This window comes from Mus caroli, unplaced genomic scaffold (genome assembly GCF_978045245.1).
Source record: "Mus caroli unplaced genomic scaffold, Mus_caroli_1 scaffold_15, whole genome shotgun sequence".
NCBI classification, from domain to species: domain Eukaryota; kingdom Metazoa; phylum Chordata; class Mammalia; order Rodentia; family Muridae; genus Mus; species Mus caroli.
In genome coordinates this window covers 56,922,597-56,938,546 of record NW_028227270.1, presented here as the reverse complement: position 1 = coordinate 56,938,546, position 15,950 = coordinate 56,922,597, and the positions used below count along the sequence as shown (strand labels likewise).

Sequence of the window (15,950 nt, the reverse complement as noted above, 5' to 3'; positions counted from 1 at the left end):
TACCAAACATAAGGATGGACATTTTTCAAATTATGCTACAAAGCCATACAGAGGTACAAGACTGGAACTGCAAAACAGACTTACAACTGTATATGAGTGTGTGCACGCATGTACACGGTGCATGTGCACGTGTACAAGTCAGATACTAAGTGTCGTCTGCAATCACTCTCCACTTTATTTTTTGAGACAGGATTTCCAATTTGGCCTAGAGCTTGCTGAGTGGTTAGGTTGCCCAGGTCTCCTTATGTCTCTGCTTGCCTTTCAGTGGCTCACAGGTACATGCCACCACAATGGGCTCCTGATACACAAGCTCTGGGAATCTGCAGTCAGGGACTCATGCTTGTACAGCAAGTACTTTACCAAGTGAGCCACCACCCCAGGCTAGGGCAATAGATTTTCATGTATAAAAATCTCATTAGGGTTGGAGAGATGGCCCAGTGGTTAAGAGCACATACTGCTCTTCTAGAGGTCCTGAGTTCAAATCCCAGCAACCACATGGTGACTCACAACCATCTGTGATAGGATCCGATGCCTTCTTCTGGTGTGACTGAAGACATATACAAAAATATGTATACTCATATACAAAAATAAATGAAATCTTAAAAAAAAATCTCATTAATATAACCTCAGATCCCAAACTGTAACCAACCTTTAAAAACATGACCATTTCAAATCTAGGTCAAAAGAAACTATCCACTCCTACCTCCAATGGCTATTATGATATCACCACCTTTCCAAGTATGTAATTGTTGGGGATAGGCATTTCCACCAAAGCTGCTGCTGCTCTTCCTCCTCTTCCTGTTCTTCCTCTTCCTCCTTCTCCTCCTCCTTCTTCCTCTCTCTCTCCTTCTTCCTCTTCTTCCTCCTCCTGCTTCCTTCTTCTCCGTTTCCTTCTTCCTCCTCCTCCTCCTTCCGTCTTCTTCTCCCTTTTCCTTCTCTCCCATGCCCTTCCTCCAGTTCCTCCTCCTCCTCTTGTGCAGCTCTATGCTCATGTCGAGGCCAGGTAACCAGCTCTATCACTTACTACCTATTCCCTTGAGATACTGTCTCTCACTGAACCTGGATCTTCCCACTTGGGGGCCTGGCTGGTTAGCCAAGAAGCCCCAGGGATCCACCTATTTCAACCCCACACCCCAATGCTTGGGTTACAGGTATGCATAACCATGCACAGCATTTGTGTGGTTGATAAGGATATAAATTGTGCTGGCTCAGCAAGTTGTGCTATCCATTAAGCCACCTTCACAGCCCTTTATTATTTATTTATTTATTTATTTGTTTGTTTTGTTTTGTTTTGTTTTGTTTTGTTTTGTTTTGTTTTTTTCCGAGACAGGGTTTCTCTGTGTAGCCCTGGCTGTCCTGGAACTCACTCTGTAGACCAGGCTGGCCTCGAATTCAGAAATCTGCCTGCCCCTGCCTCCTGAGTGCTGGGATTAAAGGTGTGCACCACCAACGCCCAGCTCTATTATTTTTAAACAAAGCAATTTTCTTTTGAAGGAATATTCTCCTTCCCCCTTTCTTCCATTTGAAGAACTGAGACTCAAACCTATGCCTCGTGCTGGGCAGTACTCTGCCCCGGCTCAGAAAGCATTTCCTAAATTTCTGGTTGTGGTTTCATATATAACAAATACTGAGACATACAACCCACATAAAACTCTTTGGGGCTCTTAGAAAAAAATAAGAGCACTAAAGGGAACTGAGATGGCTGAGGTGAGAGCTGGTGATCACAAACACACTTGCTGCCAGCCATGATGGCCTGAGTTCAGTCCCTGGTGCTCAGATGGAGTAAAGAGAAAGCTAATTCCTGTAGCTTGTCCTCAGACCTCCACACACACTGAGAGAGAGAGAGACAGAGAGACAGAGAGACAGAGAGAGAGACAGAGAGACAGAGAGAGAGAGAGAGACAGAGACAGAGAGAGACAGAGAGAGAGAGAGAGAGAGAGAGAGAGACAGAGAGAGAGAGAGACAGAGAGAGAGAGAGAGAGAGAGAGAGAGACAGAGAGAGAGAGAAATGTAATAAAAATAAAGAGAAGCTGAAAACATTAAATACACTGTCATGTGTTTTCTCCATGCCGCGACATTCTACATCCAGGAGAAACAAATCGAGTGGTAACATGGATGCACTCACGACAAGAAGGCCTCATTCACAGCTTCGAAGAACTCAGGAGCGAGGACTTCCTGGGGCTCATGTCCATGGTAGGTGAGTAGAGCCTCTACCAGGGGTTCCATATCAGGCAGAGTAACAAGAGGGACACAAACTTGTGACAGGGACATCATGCGCTCAGGAGCCATCCTATTGGAGAAAAGGTAAGAAGTGATGGTCCAGTTCTGAAAGCCATGTGTAACTGAACACAGTCTTCCTGCTGAAAAGGACAGGGGCAGGGCCCGCACACTAACCTAACAAAGACCTTCTCTAGCATGATGGGCCGGGTCTTCTTTAATCACTGCTATCCCCACATCGACTACACTCACAGGAGGCCTTTATTTGTACCGCTATATGCAAACACATCTGATTCACAAGGCCCAAACAGCTCCCCATGTCCTTCCATAGAACCCCCATGCAGACACCAGCTCTGGCCTGATCCAGCAGTCAGTGCTGTCAACTCCCTAGCAGCTTAGCACCTCTACCACTACCCCCCTGGCTCAGACCACCACCACCTCCAGCTAAACACAAACAGTCTCCTGACCACTGGCTTCTGCCTCCCTCTACGACTTATCAACAAAGGAACAGTTTAGCAGCCCTCTCAACTTCACATTACTGCTCACAGCTTTACAAAAGTCCCCCCTTGGCGGCCTATATGCTCTCCTATAGAGGGCACAAGGAAAACCAGGAGTGTCAAATATGCAGGCTTGTTTCTTCAATGGAAGGGATGTAGGCCTGCTTTCCACCCAGAAGGCTGGAAGTGGATGTAGTTAATAACCTGGTGACCTTTGCTATCTGTGCAGCCAGGTCACATCAGAATCCCTCAGACCCTGCCTTCCTAGACCCTTATGTAGTGGGTTGGCCTAAGGCTGCTTATATTCTAATGCTAATATTGGGCCCCCAAGGCTGGTTGCCCCAGAAACCAGAAAGTGTAAAACACTGAGTGACTCTGCCACCAAGTTATTTCTGATTGGTAAATAAAGATGCTGACAGCCAATAGCTGAGCAGAAGAGAATGCAAGAGAAGGAAGGAGAAGCCAGGGTTAGGAGTCACTAGAACTTGGCCCTGAGGACTGGTCATTTGGAGTTAAGAGCAGCCCAGATGAAACGTAGTAAATAATAACTCAGGGTTATCGATAGGAAAGTAGATTTTTTAACAGCATAAGGGCCAGGCAGCTGCCCAACTTTTGTACTGTTTAAGGTTTATTGTAAATATAAAGGCTGTGTGTGTCTTTCACCCAGGAACTAAAGGGTCGAAGGTGGGATAGAAACCTCAGGCTGGCATTTAAATAATTTCTACTACAGCACTATCCTGAGCATTGTTTCTCGGTCAGAGAACAAACACATCCTCAGGGGAGAAGTCATATACACTTTGCAGTTCAGCGACCTCTGCTCTATCTTATGACCTAGACCACACCTGATCCTCCCATAGGCCCTTAAACTGCTTTAAGTTTTATTGTATACATGGGATTGAGATCATTGTTACCAGGAAACTTTTCCCCAAATTGTACTGTACTTAAATGCCTAAAAAATAAACGGCTAGTACTGGACTCTAGAACTTTGAACCAACATCTGCTAACTAAGTCCTGTTGAATCAGATTTCCTTCTTGCCTCTCTCAGATTGTTACTCCGCTGCTACTCTGACCCAAGTCTTCTGCTTTGCCTCCTAAGTAAGTCCAACCTGCCTGTGAAATATTGCTAGTTCCCTTGAGTCCCATGAGTCTCAAATGCTGCTTTGTGACAGGTCTTTGGCCACTACCTACCAATACACTGCCTACCAATACACTGCAGCAAAACTAGAGACTGGGACCCTAGCCATATCTCAGAAGTTCATCAGCTCTGCAGGGCCAGTGACTACAGTACTAGGCAGGAGACTGCAGGATACATCCTTTAGCAGAGAGCACTCCAGTGAGCCCACCTGCAAGGTTTGTGGGAAATGCAAAGCACTCCTATCGTCACCTTCTGGTCTACAGGTTTTCACACTGGACTCTGCTTCATTTAGGACACACAGAGGATCAGTAAGAGAACAGAAAATACAAATCAACAGGCACAGTCTCCTAACAGACTAAGGGGACTTCAACAAGTATTTCAAAAGGGTTGAATACAGCTTGCTGTGTATTTGTACAGAAATCAATAAATAACAGATAACTTGTGGTTTAGTTACAGAATAGAATGTTAAATGGCAGTTAAAATGAAATAAACTAGACATATAGTACCAGGTAAAGTTTAAAAATATAATTATAAACAAAGAAAGCAAAAATATCTATATCCATGTTATTACTTATGTTAATCGTAAAGCATTCAAGGTGATACATACACATGAAGCAAGCACATTGAAAGTAGAACCCCAAGGCTGACAGCAGCTTCTCTAGGGCTAGGCCCTCTGGAGAGGGAGCAGTGTAGTGAGAAAGAGATGCTTTCAAACTGATGCCAAAACTATTTCCTTAAGAGACCAAAGCAAATAATAATGTAACATACACAATGGAGAACTTGGGCAATGGGCACACAGATATCAAATATTTTATAATTGAATTTTTAAAAACTAAAACTCAATATTATTTAAATACTAAACATGCAGAAATAGTACTTGCAGTAACAGAAGACATATTTCTTGTTTCAGTTTGTTTTGAGACCAGCAAAGACAGCTCACAGAGTAGTGTTCACTACTCAGTCCTCAGCTGTACCTCTTCTGGAACAACTTCTATGTGGTACTCGGAGCATGATCTCTTGGGAAACACTTGTGTTGTTCATTTATTGTCCTAATCACCAAGTAGAGTCTCCCTCAGGTTTAGTTGACTGAAGAACCTAACCTGCCTCTGGACATCAAACCCAGAAGCTGAAGCACATGATTTATTAACTCAAATAGTTCTGAAAATCTGCACTACAAAGAACTGGATGGAACTGAGCCATGACTCGTGGGCATGAGAAACTCTTCTTTAATTTTACAGCAACATTCAGTGCTCTGGTGTACATGCCACGAGGTAACAGGACATGAAAAATGTGACCATTATGGCTCATCCAAATTTGTTAGAAGTCAACAAAGAGGCTGGAACACAGACATGCCCACAAAGTGAACTATAAGCCTATACGTGTTTCTCTGAGCTGCTGTTTTCAGCTCAAGGTTAAGAGTCAACTGAATGGTTTGTCCCTGTGAGTCAAATTCAACTGATTCTCTAATTAAACAACTTGTTCCTGCCTCTTGAGTAAAATTCCCAGAGAGGGAAATGCAGGGTTTTGGTACTTACTATAGATATGACACACCACTGGCAGCCAGGCCACACGCGACTAAGATGGGTAGGTGAAATTGTGGTGAGTAGTTAGTTATTCTTAGCAGCAGCAAGCTGTGTCAGGCAGCACTGGGATAACTCCTAACTGAAACCACAAAGTGCTACACTTGTGCCAGCCTGACATCTCAGGGACCCTGACACATCTCAAGCCTTCCTCATTTGCTCCACTGAATCCTGTTTAGTACAGTCTTTCTTTTCCTATTTTTCCTCCTCAAAGAATTTTATAATTGAATAAGATACAATTTTCCCTGGTAATTTTTCAAAGTGTGTTGAGTCAGTACATGGTTTTCGAAAGAAATTCAACCCTCCTATGGAGTTCATTTAGTCTTATCAGAAAATTGACTTTAAAAAGTAACTTGATGCCTCACGTGCTCGTTGAATCTTTTTATGAGCTTTTAAAGTCTCGTTTTTAATAGCCAAAACCATGAAATCCTGTTCCCTATCCATTAAAAATGAAAAATAACTTAGCCCCTTAAAACCTTGGACAAAAGTCAAAACTGACGTGTGGGTACCTTGTTTTTGAGAGCAGGTCCCTCACTGGGCGTGGGACTCACTGATTGGATTAGGCTGGATGGACAATGAGCCTCAGGGAGCCCTCTGTCTCCATCTCCCCAGGACTAGGATTACAAAGATATACCACTGTGCTCAGGTGTTTTACATGGATGCAGGGGATCAAACTAGGGTCCCCCTGTTTGCACAGCAAGTGCTTCATCAACAAAGCCATTTCCTCAATCCCAAACTGGGAGTCTTAAGGTGCAGCTGCTTTATGAACTTTAACTTCAGCCCAGCATCTTCTGTCCTAAGGAAAATTGGCACAAGGGCAGCACTTCAAAGCCAACTGCCAAACCTGATTGGGGCCCGGGGGAGGAGAGCATGATAGCAATGCTGCCAGTAGTAATGACAATTAAAGTACAACACTATCTTACATATCTAAAGTTCTCTGCCAAGTTTTCAGATGTACAAATCAGAACCTTGGAACTAGAAACAGCAGGAGTGCGCTACAAACTTTCTGGTTCATACCTGAATCAACAAAATTGTACCCACTTATGAAAACATACCTGTTATTATTCCTTTCATTAGTATAACTTCAAAAGTTCAAGTAGCCAAAGAACCCCAAACACCATCCCAAATGAAAAAGCTATTCTGTTCTCTTCGGCTACTCTAAGGGACTCCACTCAATGTTAATTTTTCGTTGCTAGACTATTTAAAGTTCATCTCACAGTTTCAAAATCTTCATAAAAAGGAGACTGATGCCCTGAGTTCAGAAGCAGAGATGGTCAAAATTTAGCTTTCTTTAGAGAAGCTGATACAGTCATGTGACCAAGAAATAAAATCAACAATTCAATTACAGATATTTATATTCTTTATTCAGGTCTTTGCTATCACAGCTACAAGGTGTGATGCTGTGAACCTTGCAAGAAGTCATCTCACGGTGTAGTCCTGTGGCTTGCTGTAGAAAGCTGGGAGGCTAGAGACCACCATACAGGAGGATGGCTCTAGCAATGTGTGCTAAGCATCAAGCCTTTTGCCGTTCAGTTCTTACACAGAAGTCGTTTGGAGTACTGCTCTGGCAACCAGTCAAAGCCCAACACTTACTGTAATGCTGTCTGGAAAGCTGCATAACTCCCTCTTGAACTGTATCTCCAGGTATTCGACAAGCCTCAGGCTGGATCCACAAATGCCATGAACTTCTTCAGAGGGATATCTATTGCTTGCCTGTATTTTGATAAGCCCAAGCTCTACCTAATTTTATAGTAGACTTTTAAATTTTGTTGTTGTTGTTTTGTTTTGTTTTTCATGACAGGGTCTCCCTGTGTAGCCCTGGTTGTCCTAAACTCGCTCTGTAGACCAGTCTTTGAACTCAGAGATCTGCCTGCTTCTGCCTCCTGAGTTCTGGGGTTAAAGGTGTGCTCCACCAATGCCGAGTGACTTTAAAATTGTTAAGGAGATTTATCATGGACCTCTTCTGGCCTTGCTTGAAAATAACCTATATCTTCCTGAAATCACCAACACTTAAAGAGTATCCTCAGGTGATAGTAAAACCCTCATTATATCAACCTTCCAAACCATCATCTTATCAAAAGATCTCCACAACTTCCACATCTTACAAAATTAAAACTCTTTATCAACCAAGAACTTCTGCCTCCCTTCCTCCCAGCCCATGGCAAACAGCATTCTACCTCCTGAGAGACTGGCTACTCTGGATATTACAGGTGAGTGGAAGGCAGCATTTGTCCTTGGTGGTTGGCTCATTTCACTGTGTAGTGTCAGATGGACCGTGGCAGAGCACTCAACAGGGCTTTCCTTTTTTCTTTCTTTCTTTTTTTTTTTTTTTTATAAGGATGATAAAAATTTAGTTGTGTCTATGCCATGCTTTCATCTAACAAGATGCACAGAGGTTACTTCTATCCCTTGGTTAGTATGTAAAATACAACCAACATAGGTTTGCAAATTATCTTTTCAATTCTTTTGCATATATAAGCAGACGTGGAAGTGGCCACGCAGAAACTCCATTTACTTGCTTGTTTAAGACCAAGTCTCATGTAGCCACAGCTGGCCTTGGACTCTGGACCCTCGGACTCCCTCCTCCCAAGTGCTGAGAAAACAGGCATGCAGCATCACACCAGATCTATTTTTCTTTGTGAATGAACCACTATGGCTTGTGTACAGTAGCTATGCCACACTGCATGCTCACCAGTAGTGCATGATGTCATTTCTCCACATCATCATCAACACAATACAACACAACATACTAAAGCTATCTAAAGCTTCCCTCCCTTAAAATAATTCTTCTTCTTCTTCTTCTTCTTCTTCTTCTTCTTCTTCTTCTTCTTCTTCTTCTTCTTCTTCTTCTTCTTCTTCTCCTTCTTCTCCTTCTTCTCCTTCTTCTCCTTCTTTTCTCCTTCTCCTTCCTTCTCCTTCCTTCTCCTTCCTTCTCCTTCCTTCTCCTTCCTTCTCCTTCCTTCTCCTTCCTTCTCCTTCTCCTTCTCCTCCTTCTCCTTCTCCTTCTCCTTCTTCTTCTTCTTCTTCCTTCTCCTTCTCCTTCTTCTTCTTCTTCTTCTTCTTCCTTCTCCTTCTTCTTCTTCTCCTTCTTCTTCTTTTTTTTTTTGAGACAGAATCTTACTATGTAGCTTTAGTTGGCCTAGAGCTCACTAAGTAGACCAGACTAGTCTCAGAACTCAAAGATCTGCCTGCTTCTATCTCTTGAATGCTGAAGTTAAAGATATATACAATACTACATCCAGCCTCCTTACACCTTTATTTATATAAACTGCTATGCAGTTCTGGTTTGCATTTCCCTGGTAATTGGTGGTACTAAGCTCTGTATAGATCTACTACTCACATATGTGCCAAAGATATCAACTAACCCTGTTTTCTTTGCATACATGTATATGACTGTGTTATCTGTAGATGGCTAACCTTATAAACTGATTTGAAAGTGTCCCCCTCTTCTCTAGGAGGTTGGCAGAGTTTAAAAGAATTTTTAACTCTTCCAGTGAAGCCTTTTGATCTTTGGGGTTTTGTTGGGAGGTTTTGATCACCTGACTTAATCTGCTCATATTTTTACTTCTTAAAGACTTGCATATTTCTAGAACAGCCTCCAGTTCTAGACTGTCCTAGTTGTTGGCATACAGCTGTTTAGTGATATCTCACAGCCCAAGACTAAGTCCTGCACACCTCTCTCAGTTTTTATTTTTTTTTAAATTTTTTCTTCTCTATTGTTGATGGCTATTCTAATCTGCTGCCTCTTTCTAACTCAGGTTTTTTTCTTAAATGAATATCCTAACTTTTGCCACAACCTGCAAGTGCTGGCATGTGGCATGTTCACTGTCATTTCTCTCAAGGTAATTTTCTAAATGTATCATTTCTTTGAGCACTAGCTGTTTTAAAATGTATTGATTTACATATTGGTAAAGTTTCCAGTTTTACTTCACAGTGATCAAAATGGACAGTTGATACAACTTAAGTCTTCTTCAATTTACTAAGATGCGTTTTATAATCCAAAATATGGTCTATCCTGAAGAATACTCTAAGAGAGTAATGTGTGTTCTATTATTATTATTATATGGGGTGCTCCACATATATCTACTGGCTGAACTGGCTGTTAGCACCACCCTAGGTCTTGTCCACTTACCATTCTTTTTTGTTGTTTTTTTTGTTTTGTTTTGTTTTGTTTTTTTGTTTTGTTTTTTCGAGACAGGGTTTCTCTGTGTAGCCCTGGCTGTCCTGGAACTCACTCTGTAGACAAGGCTGGCCTCGAACTCAGAAATCCGCCTGCCTCTGCCTCCCAAGTGCTGGGATTAAAGGCGTGTGCCACCACTGCCCGGCTTATTTACCATTCTTTATTACAAAAAAGAAAAAAAAAAGCACTATTCAAAGTGAAATGTAGGATCCCTTTCTCCTTATTTTATGTTTTTTCCACCAATCTTTCTATGTGTACTTTGTATCTGTGCACTCCATTGCTAAGTTCAATTGTTTACAGCTTAAATCTCTAGAGAAGAGACCTTTTTCTCCTTCTGTAACACCCTTTACCTCTTACAATAGTTGTATGGTATATATATATATCATATATATATATACCATATATATATATATATCATATATATATGGCTTTTTTTTTGTTATGTGGTGTGTGTGTGTGTGTATGTTACTCTCACAGCCTTCCACAGCATCCTTTCATTTTCAGTTCTTCGTATGCCCTTGTATCTACTGAGATCCCAGATTAGATGGTGGCATGCTTATTTAGATGCACAAAGCTCTGGCTTTGGCCTAAAGCACCACATGCACTGGGTGTGGTGGTGCACACCTGTCATCCCAGCGCTGCAGAGCAGAGACAAATTCAAGGTTATCCCGGCTACACAGTGAGTTTGAGGCCAGCCTCATACATGAGACCTTGTCAAATAAAGTTTAAAAATAATCAGAAATAAATAATCTCTGGGTCACTATCTAATGGTCCTAAAATATATGAACAGGAAAAGATATTCAAACAAATAAATATACTCAAATTTTTAAAGGAAAATAAACCCAATTAAAGTAGCTAAAAGTAACTGTAAAAATGAGTGTAAACTAAAGTATAAAATGAGACTGCTGTAGAAAGCATACAGTTTGCTCTTACTGTCTCACTGCCACGGATGACATCTGAGTTCTAGTCTTGCTCACTTTCTGCAGGGAAGCCTCACAGGAATGAATGTCCTCTGTTTTAGTTACACGAGCCAGTGATCTTTGCTCCCTCTGGTGTCTGTATCCAGAACTGCAGAACTCTGCTACTGTGATTAGCTGGTTTGACTTTGTTCTTTATGTCCTTACTACCCAGTGGAGGAAAAACATTTGGGGCTCTCTATTGTGCCATCTTCTGAAGTCATGCATGCTCTTGCCATTCCTTTCATGTTTACTGTCCATTCACCTGTCTCTTCTGCAATGACTTGCACATAGCCCTGGCATTTCCATCATGGTCCTAGAGATAGACTCAGGTCACTGAGCTTAGGGCAAATACACTTATCCCACTGAGCCATCTTGCAGGGTATACCACACTCAGTAATAAGCTACTACACTGTTTACCAATGTGGTTCGATTAGATCACACACTCGTGATCAATGTATGGAATCCAAACCTTTAACAGACATTGAAAGGAGTGTTGTAAACTTCACTTGAGTACGCAGTGGCACACTTTTTTTTCTTTAGTTTTCTCATTGCAGTAAAACATAAATAAGTTATCATTTAGCCATATATCAGTAGTGACTAACACTAAATATGTTCACATGCCATCTTCTCGCCATTATTATTTATCCAAAAGTTTCTACTGCTCTCAACAAACTAAATATATTAAACATAACTTCCCTTTCTCTCCTCCCTCCTGCTGCTGATCTCTGCTCTGCTTTAGGTCCCAATGAACCAGCCTATTCTAGGACTTCATATCCATAGAATAAAAACATATTTGCTTCTGTGTTGGACTGTTTTACTAAGCATGTTTACATAATCTTCCTATGCTTGTGCATACATAAAACTTGTTTCTTTTTATATTGGAAAATGTCCACTGAAATATAAACACATCTTGTCTTTTAGCTGTGGTCAATTAATAAAATTGGTGTATAGTTTTAATGCTTTTAATTTTTTTAGGATAATTTCCTACTTACCTTTAACCATCAACTTAACACAATTTAAAGTCACCTGAGAAGGAAGTCTCAATTAAAGATTACCCACATCAGACTGGCCTGTGGGGATGTCTGTGGGAGATGTCTTAGATGCTAATTGATGTGAGGGGACCCAGCCTACTGTGGGCAGCACCATCCCTATGCAGGTGGCTGTATAACACAGCTATGCAGGAGCAGTGTTCTTTCAAAGTTTCTCTTCCAACTTTGTGCTCAAGCTTCTACCTTGACTCTGTCCTCAGCAATAGATTGTGACCCAGAAGAGCAAGGAGCCCCTTTTCCCTCTTTTTGATCAGTGTTTTTAATCACTGCTTAGTAAAACCAGTCCAATACAGAAGCAAATATGTTTTTATTCCATGTATATTAAGTCCTAGAATAGGTAGATTCATTGGGACTGAAGGCAGAGCAGAGATCAGCAAAAGAAAAGAGAGAAGAAATACACATTGCAGTGAATTTTCTGTGTCACACAGAAATGCAGTTTAATTCTCCTAGAAAATCTGTTTTCCACTGTGGCTGTTCCATTTTATACTATCACCAGCAATACACAGAGCTCCAATTTCTCCTCATCAACACTTGGGGTTTTCCTTTCCTTTCTTTCTATCATCATCATGGCAAGCATTAAATGGTACTTCACTGTAGCTCTGGTTTACATGCCCCCTGTTGGGTGTGGTGTTGCATACATTCTCATTTGTTTAGTGGCCAGGTATTCTGTTTGCTCTGTTTTGATTTTAGAGATAGGGTCCCCAACTTGTTCTATATAGAGGATGAGCCTCTTGTCCTCATTTCCCAAATCCTGGGATTAAAATTGTGTGTCATGCCCTATTTTACCAGGCATATATTTCTCTGATAGAATGCCTATTCAAGCTAAGTCTTTTGCTTGTTTTTGTTTTCCCTTTGTTTGAACCCAGAGCCTGGCAAATGCAGAATGTTAGAAGCTAGCCCTCTGCCACTACAATATGTCTCCAGCAGCTGTCCAGTTCTGGGTGTTTGTTGCTGCTGTTTACACGTGTCTAGACATCTTAGACACAAATTCCTATGGAAGAAATCTGTATATTTGTTTGGTTGGCTGGTTGGTTTTTGACAGTCTCACTATGTAGCCCAGACTGGCTTCAAACTTGTTAAGAAGTCCAATCTGGGGGCTGGGTATAGTGGTGCATGCCTTAAGTCTCAGCACTTGGAAGGCAGAGGCAAGCAGGTCTCTGTGATTTTGAGGCCAACTTGATCTACATGAGACTCTGTCTCAACACACCCCAGAAGAGTCCAAGCTCACTTCAATCTCATGATTCTTATGCCCCAGACTGCCAATTACAAGAATTATAGGCATTGCTATCTCAGAGATATTACTTATAAAGGTTTTATTTCATTCTATAGGTTTTGTCTATATTGTTAATTTGCTTTCTTGGCAGTATCCTTTGATTCACAAAGATTGTATTCTCTAGTTTCAAGGGTTCAACCCAAGGGCCTTAAGTATGCCAGTCAAATGTTCTACCACTGAGCTACCAAGTGCCCAAATTTTAAATTTTAATTAAAGTTAATGAATTTTAATAAAGTTCAATTTTAACATTAAAATTATTATTTTATTACTATTATTTTTACTGTTGTTGTTGTTGGGGAGGGTGCACTGTGCATGTGTGAGATCAAACGACAATTCTGTGGAATTGTTCCTCTCTTCCCATCTTCAGGGATTCCAAAGTTGAACTCAGGTCACCAGGCTTACACAGCAAGTGTTTTACCCACTGAGCCACCTCTCTGGCCCTTCAATCTATTTTTCTTTGTTGCCTACACTTTTGGTGTCATATCTTGGGGGGAGAGAGGGGCAAATCCAGTGTTGTCAGGATCTTTGACAGTGTTTTCTCCAAGAGTCATAACATTTACTAGTCCTGCACTCATAAAGTCTGAAGACAAACACCGGTTTTGACAGCGCTTCAGCTGGCGACAGCTTCAAAAAATTGTTTTTGAACACAGTCTCTTCAGTGCCTAGATTCGTTTGGTTAATGATTTGTTAAAAATGTAGTGCTCACCAATGAAAACAGTTCCAACTTTGCTCACAGAGTAAAGAAACATCTGTGATGTGATTAATTATTTTTTAATTTCTCTGAATCTATCTCAATTGTTTAGTCTAGATTCTAGAACGCTGAGTTTCTTAAAGTTGGGTCATGTATGCACATCAAACTATCTCTTGCCTTGTAAACATTCCAATTGTGTATAAGGTATACACACACATAAGGAAGGGGCAGGGTAAAGAGATGAAAATAAGAGCCCAGAGTCCACACATTCTCCTCTTGCACGGAGCCCCAGGGTGAGCCTGAGACTCTTTTTCCTTTGTGTTCCTTACTGTACATGCACGGGCTTTTTCCTAGTGTGTACACCAAAGGCATTTCATACTTAACTTCCCTGTGACTGCTAAGAGAAGAGTGACATTAAACAATAATATTTAAAAGAGCTTCCCACTACAATACTATCTCTACACAGACGCTAACCGTATTGTGAACATGCATTTGCAGTGAGAGAGTGAACCTTTCTCTCATAACCAAACAACACCTTTTGAGGCTTGAGCAGAGGGATGTTTGGTTTAACACCTACCGACTTTGAGTGTTCAATCCATTAAGATGACTCTCTCTGAGCTCAGACACTAATGACAAAACCATCTGTAAAACAAAATCAGCTGCAGGTCAGCTCATACTGCCACACGATTGGTTACCTCATCCCCATTCCTCTTGCTGAGAGTGACACGTCCCTCACCACTTCCTCCCCAACGCTCAGAAAGGAAGGCAGTGTCACATCACACTGGCTGCCATGTGGGTTTCTACACCAAATGTCTAGGATTTTGCTAAAGCAATGGGTACAAAGGTCATCAATGTCCTAGAATTAACACCAATGCCACAGAAAATTAAAACATACTGAGCTTACTTATTTTCTTCCTTTTTAGGTTCCTTTAAAAAAAAAAAAGATTTTCATGTATATGACTTCCAGAACATCAAAATGGCTGATAACCATCCAAGATCTCATTTTTAAAAGAGTATAGTGTGTGGGTGCATATGTCACATGCCCAGATGGAAGCCAGAAGACAGCTCTGTGGAACTGGCTCTTTCTTCCACCTTTCTGTGGGATCACACGCAGGTCACTGTCCTTTCATGGCAAGCACAGTTACCCACTGGACCATCTTGAATCCCTTCAGTGGCGCTATTTTAGATATGAGACAGCTCTGAAGTCCAGGCTGTGTTTATATTGGTTAAGAGATGCTCGTCTCAGAAATCTGAGTGAGGGAGGCATTGTGAGAGTCTGAGGGTACCTCACATCTTGCAGTACAACCAATTTAAACTTAACCCCCAACCAGTTTACAAATGAAATTCAGACTATGGTTATTTTACTTGGCTTTGACAATTACTAGGGGCTGCTCCCAATCTACTTTTCTAACTGTTGGCCTGGCTACCTTCCCGGAGGTGTTCTCCAAATACTTGCCGTTTCTCCTGGCCATGCACTCATAGTAGATCCCTTCTCATGGCACTTCCTCCTCCTCCTCCTCTTTTCCTTATTCTTCCTCCCTTCCTCTCTTCTCCACTCCCAACCAGGTAACTCAAAGTTCACCCACCTCTAATCCCTCCGGTAACTGGTAGTAGCCAGTTTTATTTAACCAATAACAAGGTTTGCACAACAAAAGCTGTTAACTGTGAAAATTCACTTATAGGCCTAGACCTTCAGGTACAGAATTTAACATTACAGTACTAAGCAACAGAACAAACCTCAACACATCTTCCTTGTGGTTGGTCAGTCAGTTGCAAGTTTACCCCGGGTAAAAAATAAACAAAAGTTCAACCACTCCCCGAAGGAGGGGAACATCCCATTTGCTGCTCACATAATCAGTGAGAAACCCAATAATAATAAAGTTAGATACTCACATTTTTAAGCAAACTAGGATAGTAATCGATAGACTCATATCCAAGACTTTTGGTAAAAAGACAAACTTCTTTCATATCGAATCTGAATGCGGAAAGTACATGAGATAACAAACCCTAGAAAACAAACAGAGAGAAAAGTCAACTTCTCCCAAGCAGATGGACAAAGCCCAGAACGTCTCCTGTAAGTGCCATAGTTCTTATAAAACCAGTTCAACTCAAGACATCAAGCAGAAATGCCAGCACTAAAATGAGTACATTAAGAGAAAATTTAGACCAAAGTTATTGTGGAACAAGACTAATGAGAGGCAAACCACACTGACCACAAGAAGAGCCCGGTCATCACCATCTCTAAACTGTGCAGACCACAGAGTTACACACACCAGAGCTTCACACTTGCCACTAAACTACAGCCTCGGCAAATGTTCTTTATCACAGACTAGCTGCAAGAATTTAAACCTGAAAAAGACCACCACCTT

At 41.4% G+C, this 15,950-nt stretch overlaps 1 protein-coding gene across 5 annotated transcripts in view; it reads right to left on the bottom strand.

Annotated features, from left to right (window-relative positions):
- Fancc (FA complementation group C) overlaps positions 1-15,950 on the bottom strand; it is a 119,739-nt gene that overhangs the window by 35,190 nt on the left and 68,599 nt on the right. For all 5 annotated transcript variants that reach the window (XM_029468274.2, XM_029468271.2, XM_085831013.1 and 2 more), the window contains 3 exons: positions 15,475-15,588; positions 14,159-14,223; positions 2,126-2,290 (listed from right to left, as the gene is read on the bottom strand). In XM_029468274.2, the coding sequence (XP_029324134.1) occupies positions 2,126-2,290; positions 14,159-14,223; positions 15,475-15,588 (344 nt within the window). The remainder of the gene's footprint in view (positions 1-2,125; positions 2,291-14,158; positions 14,224-15,474; positions 15,589-15,950) is intronic.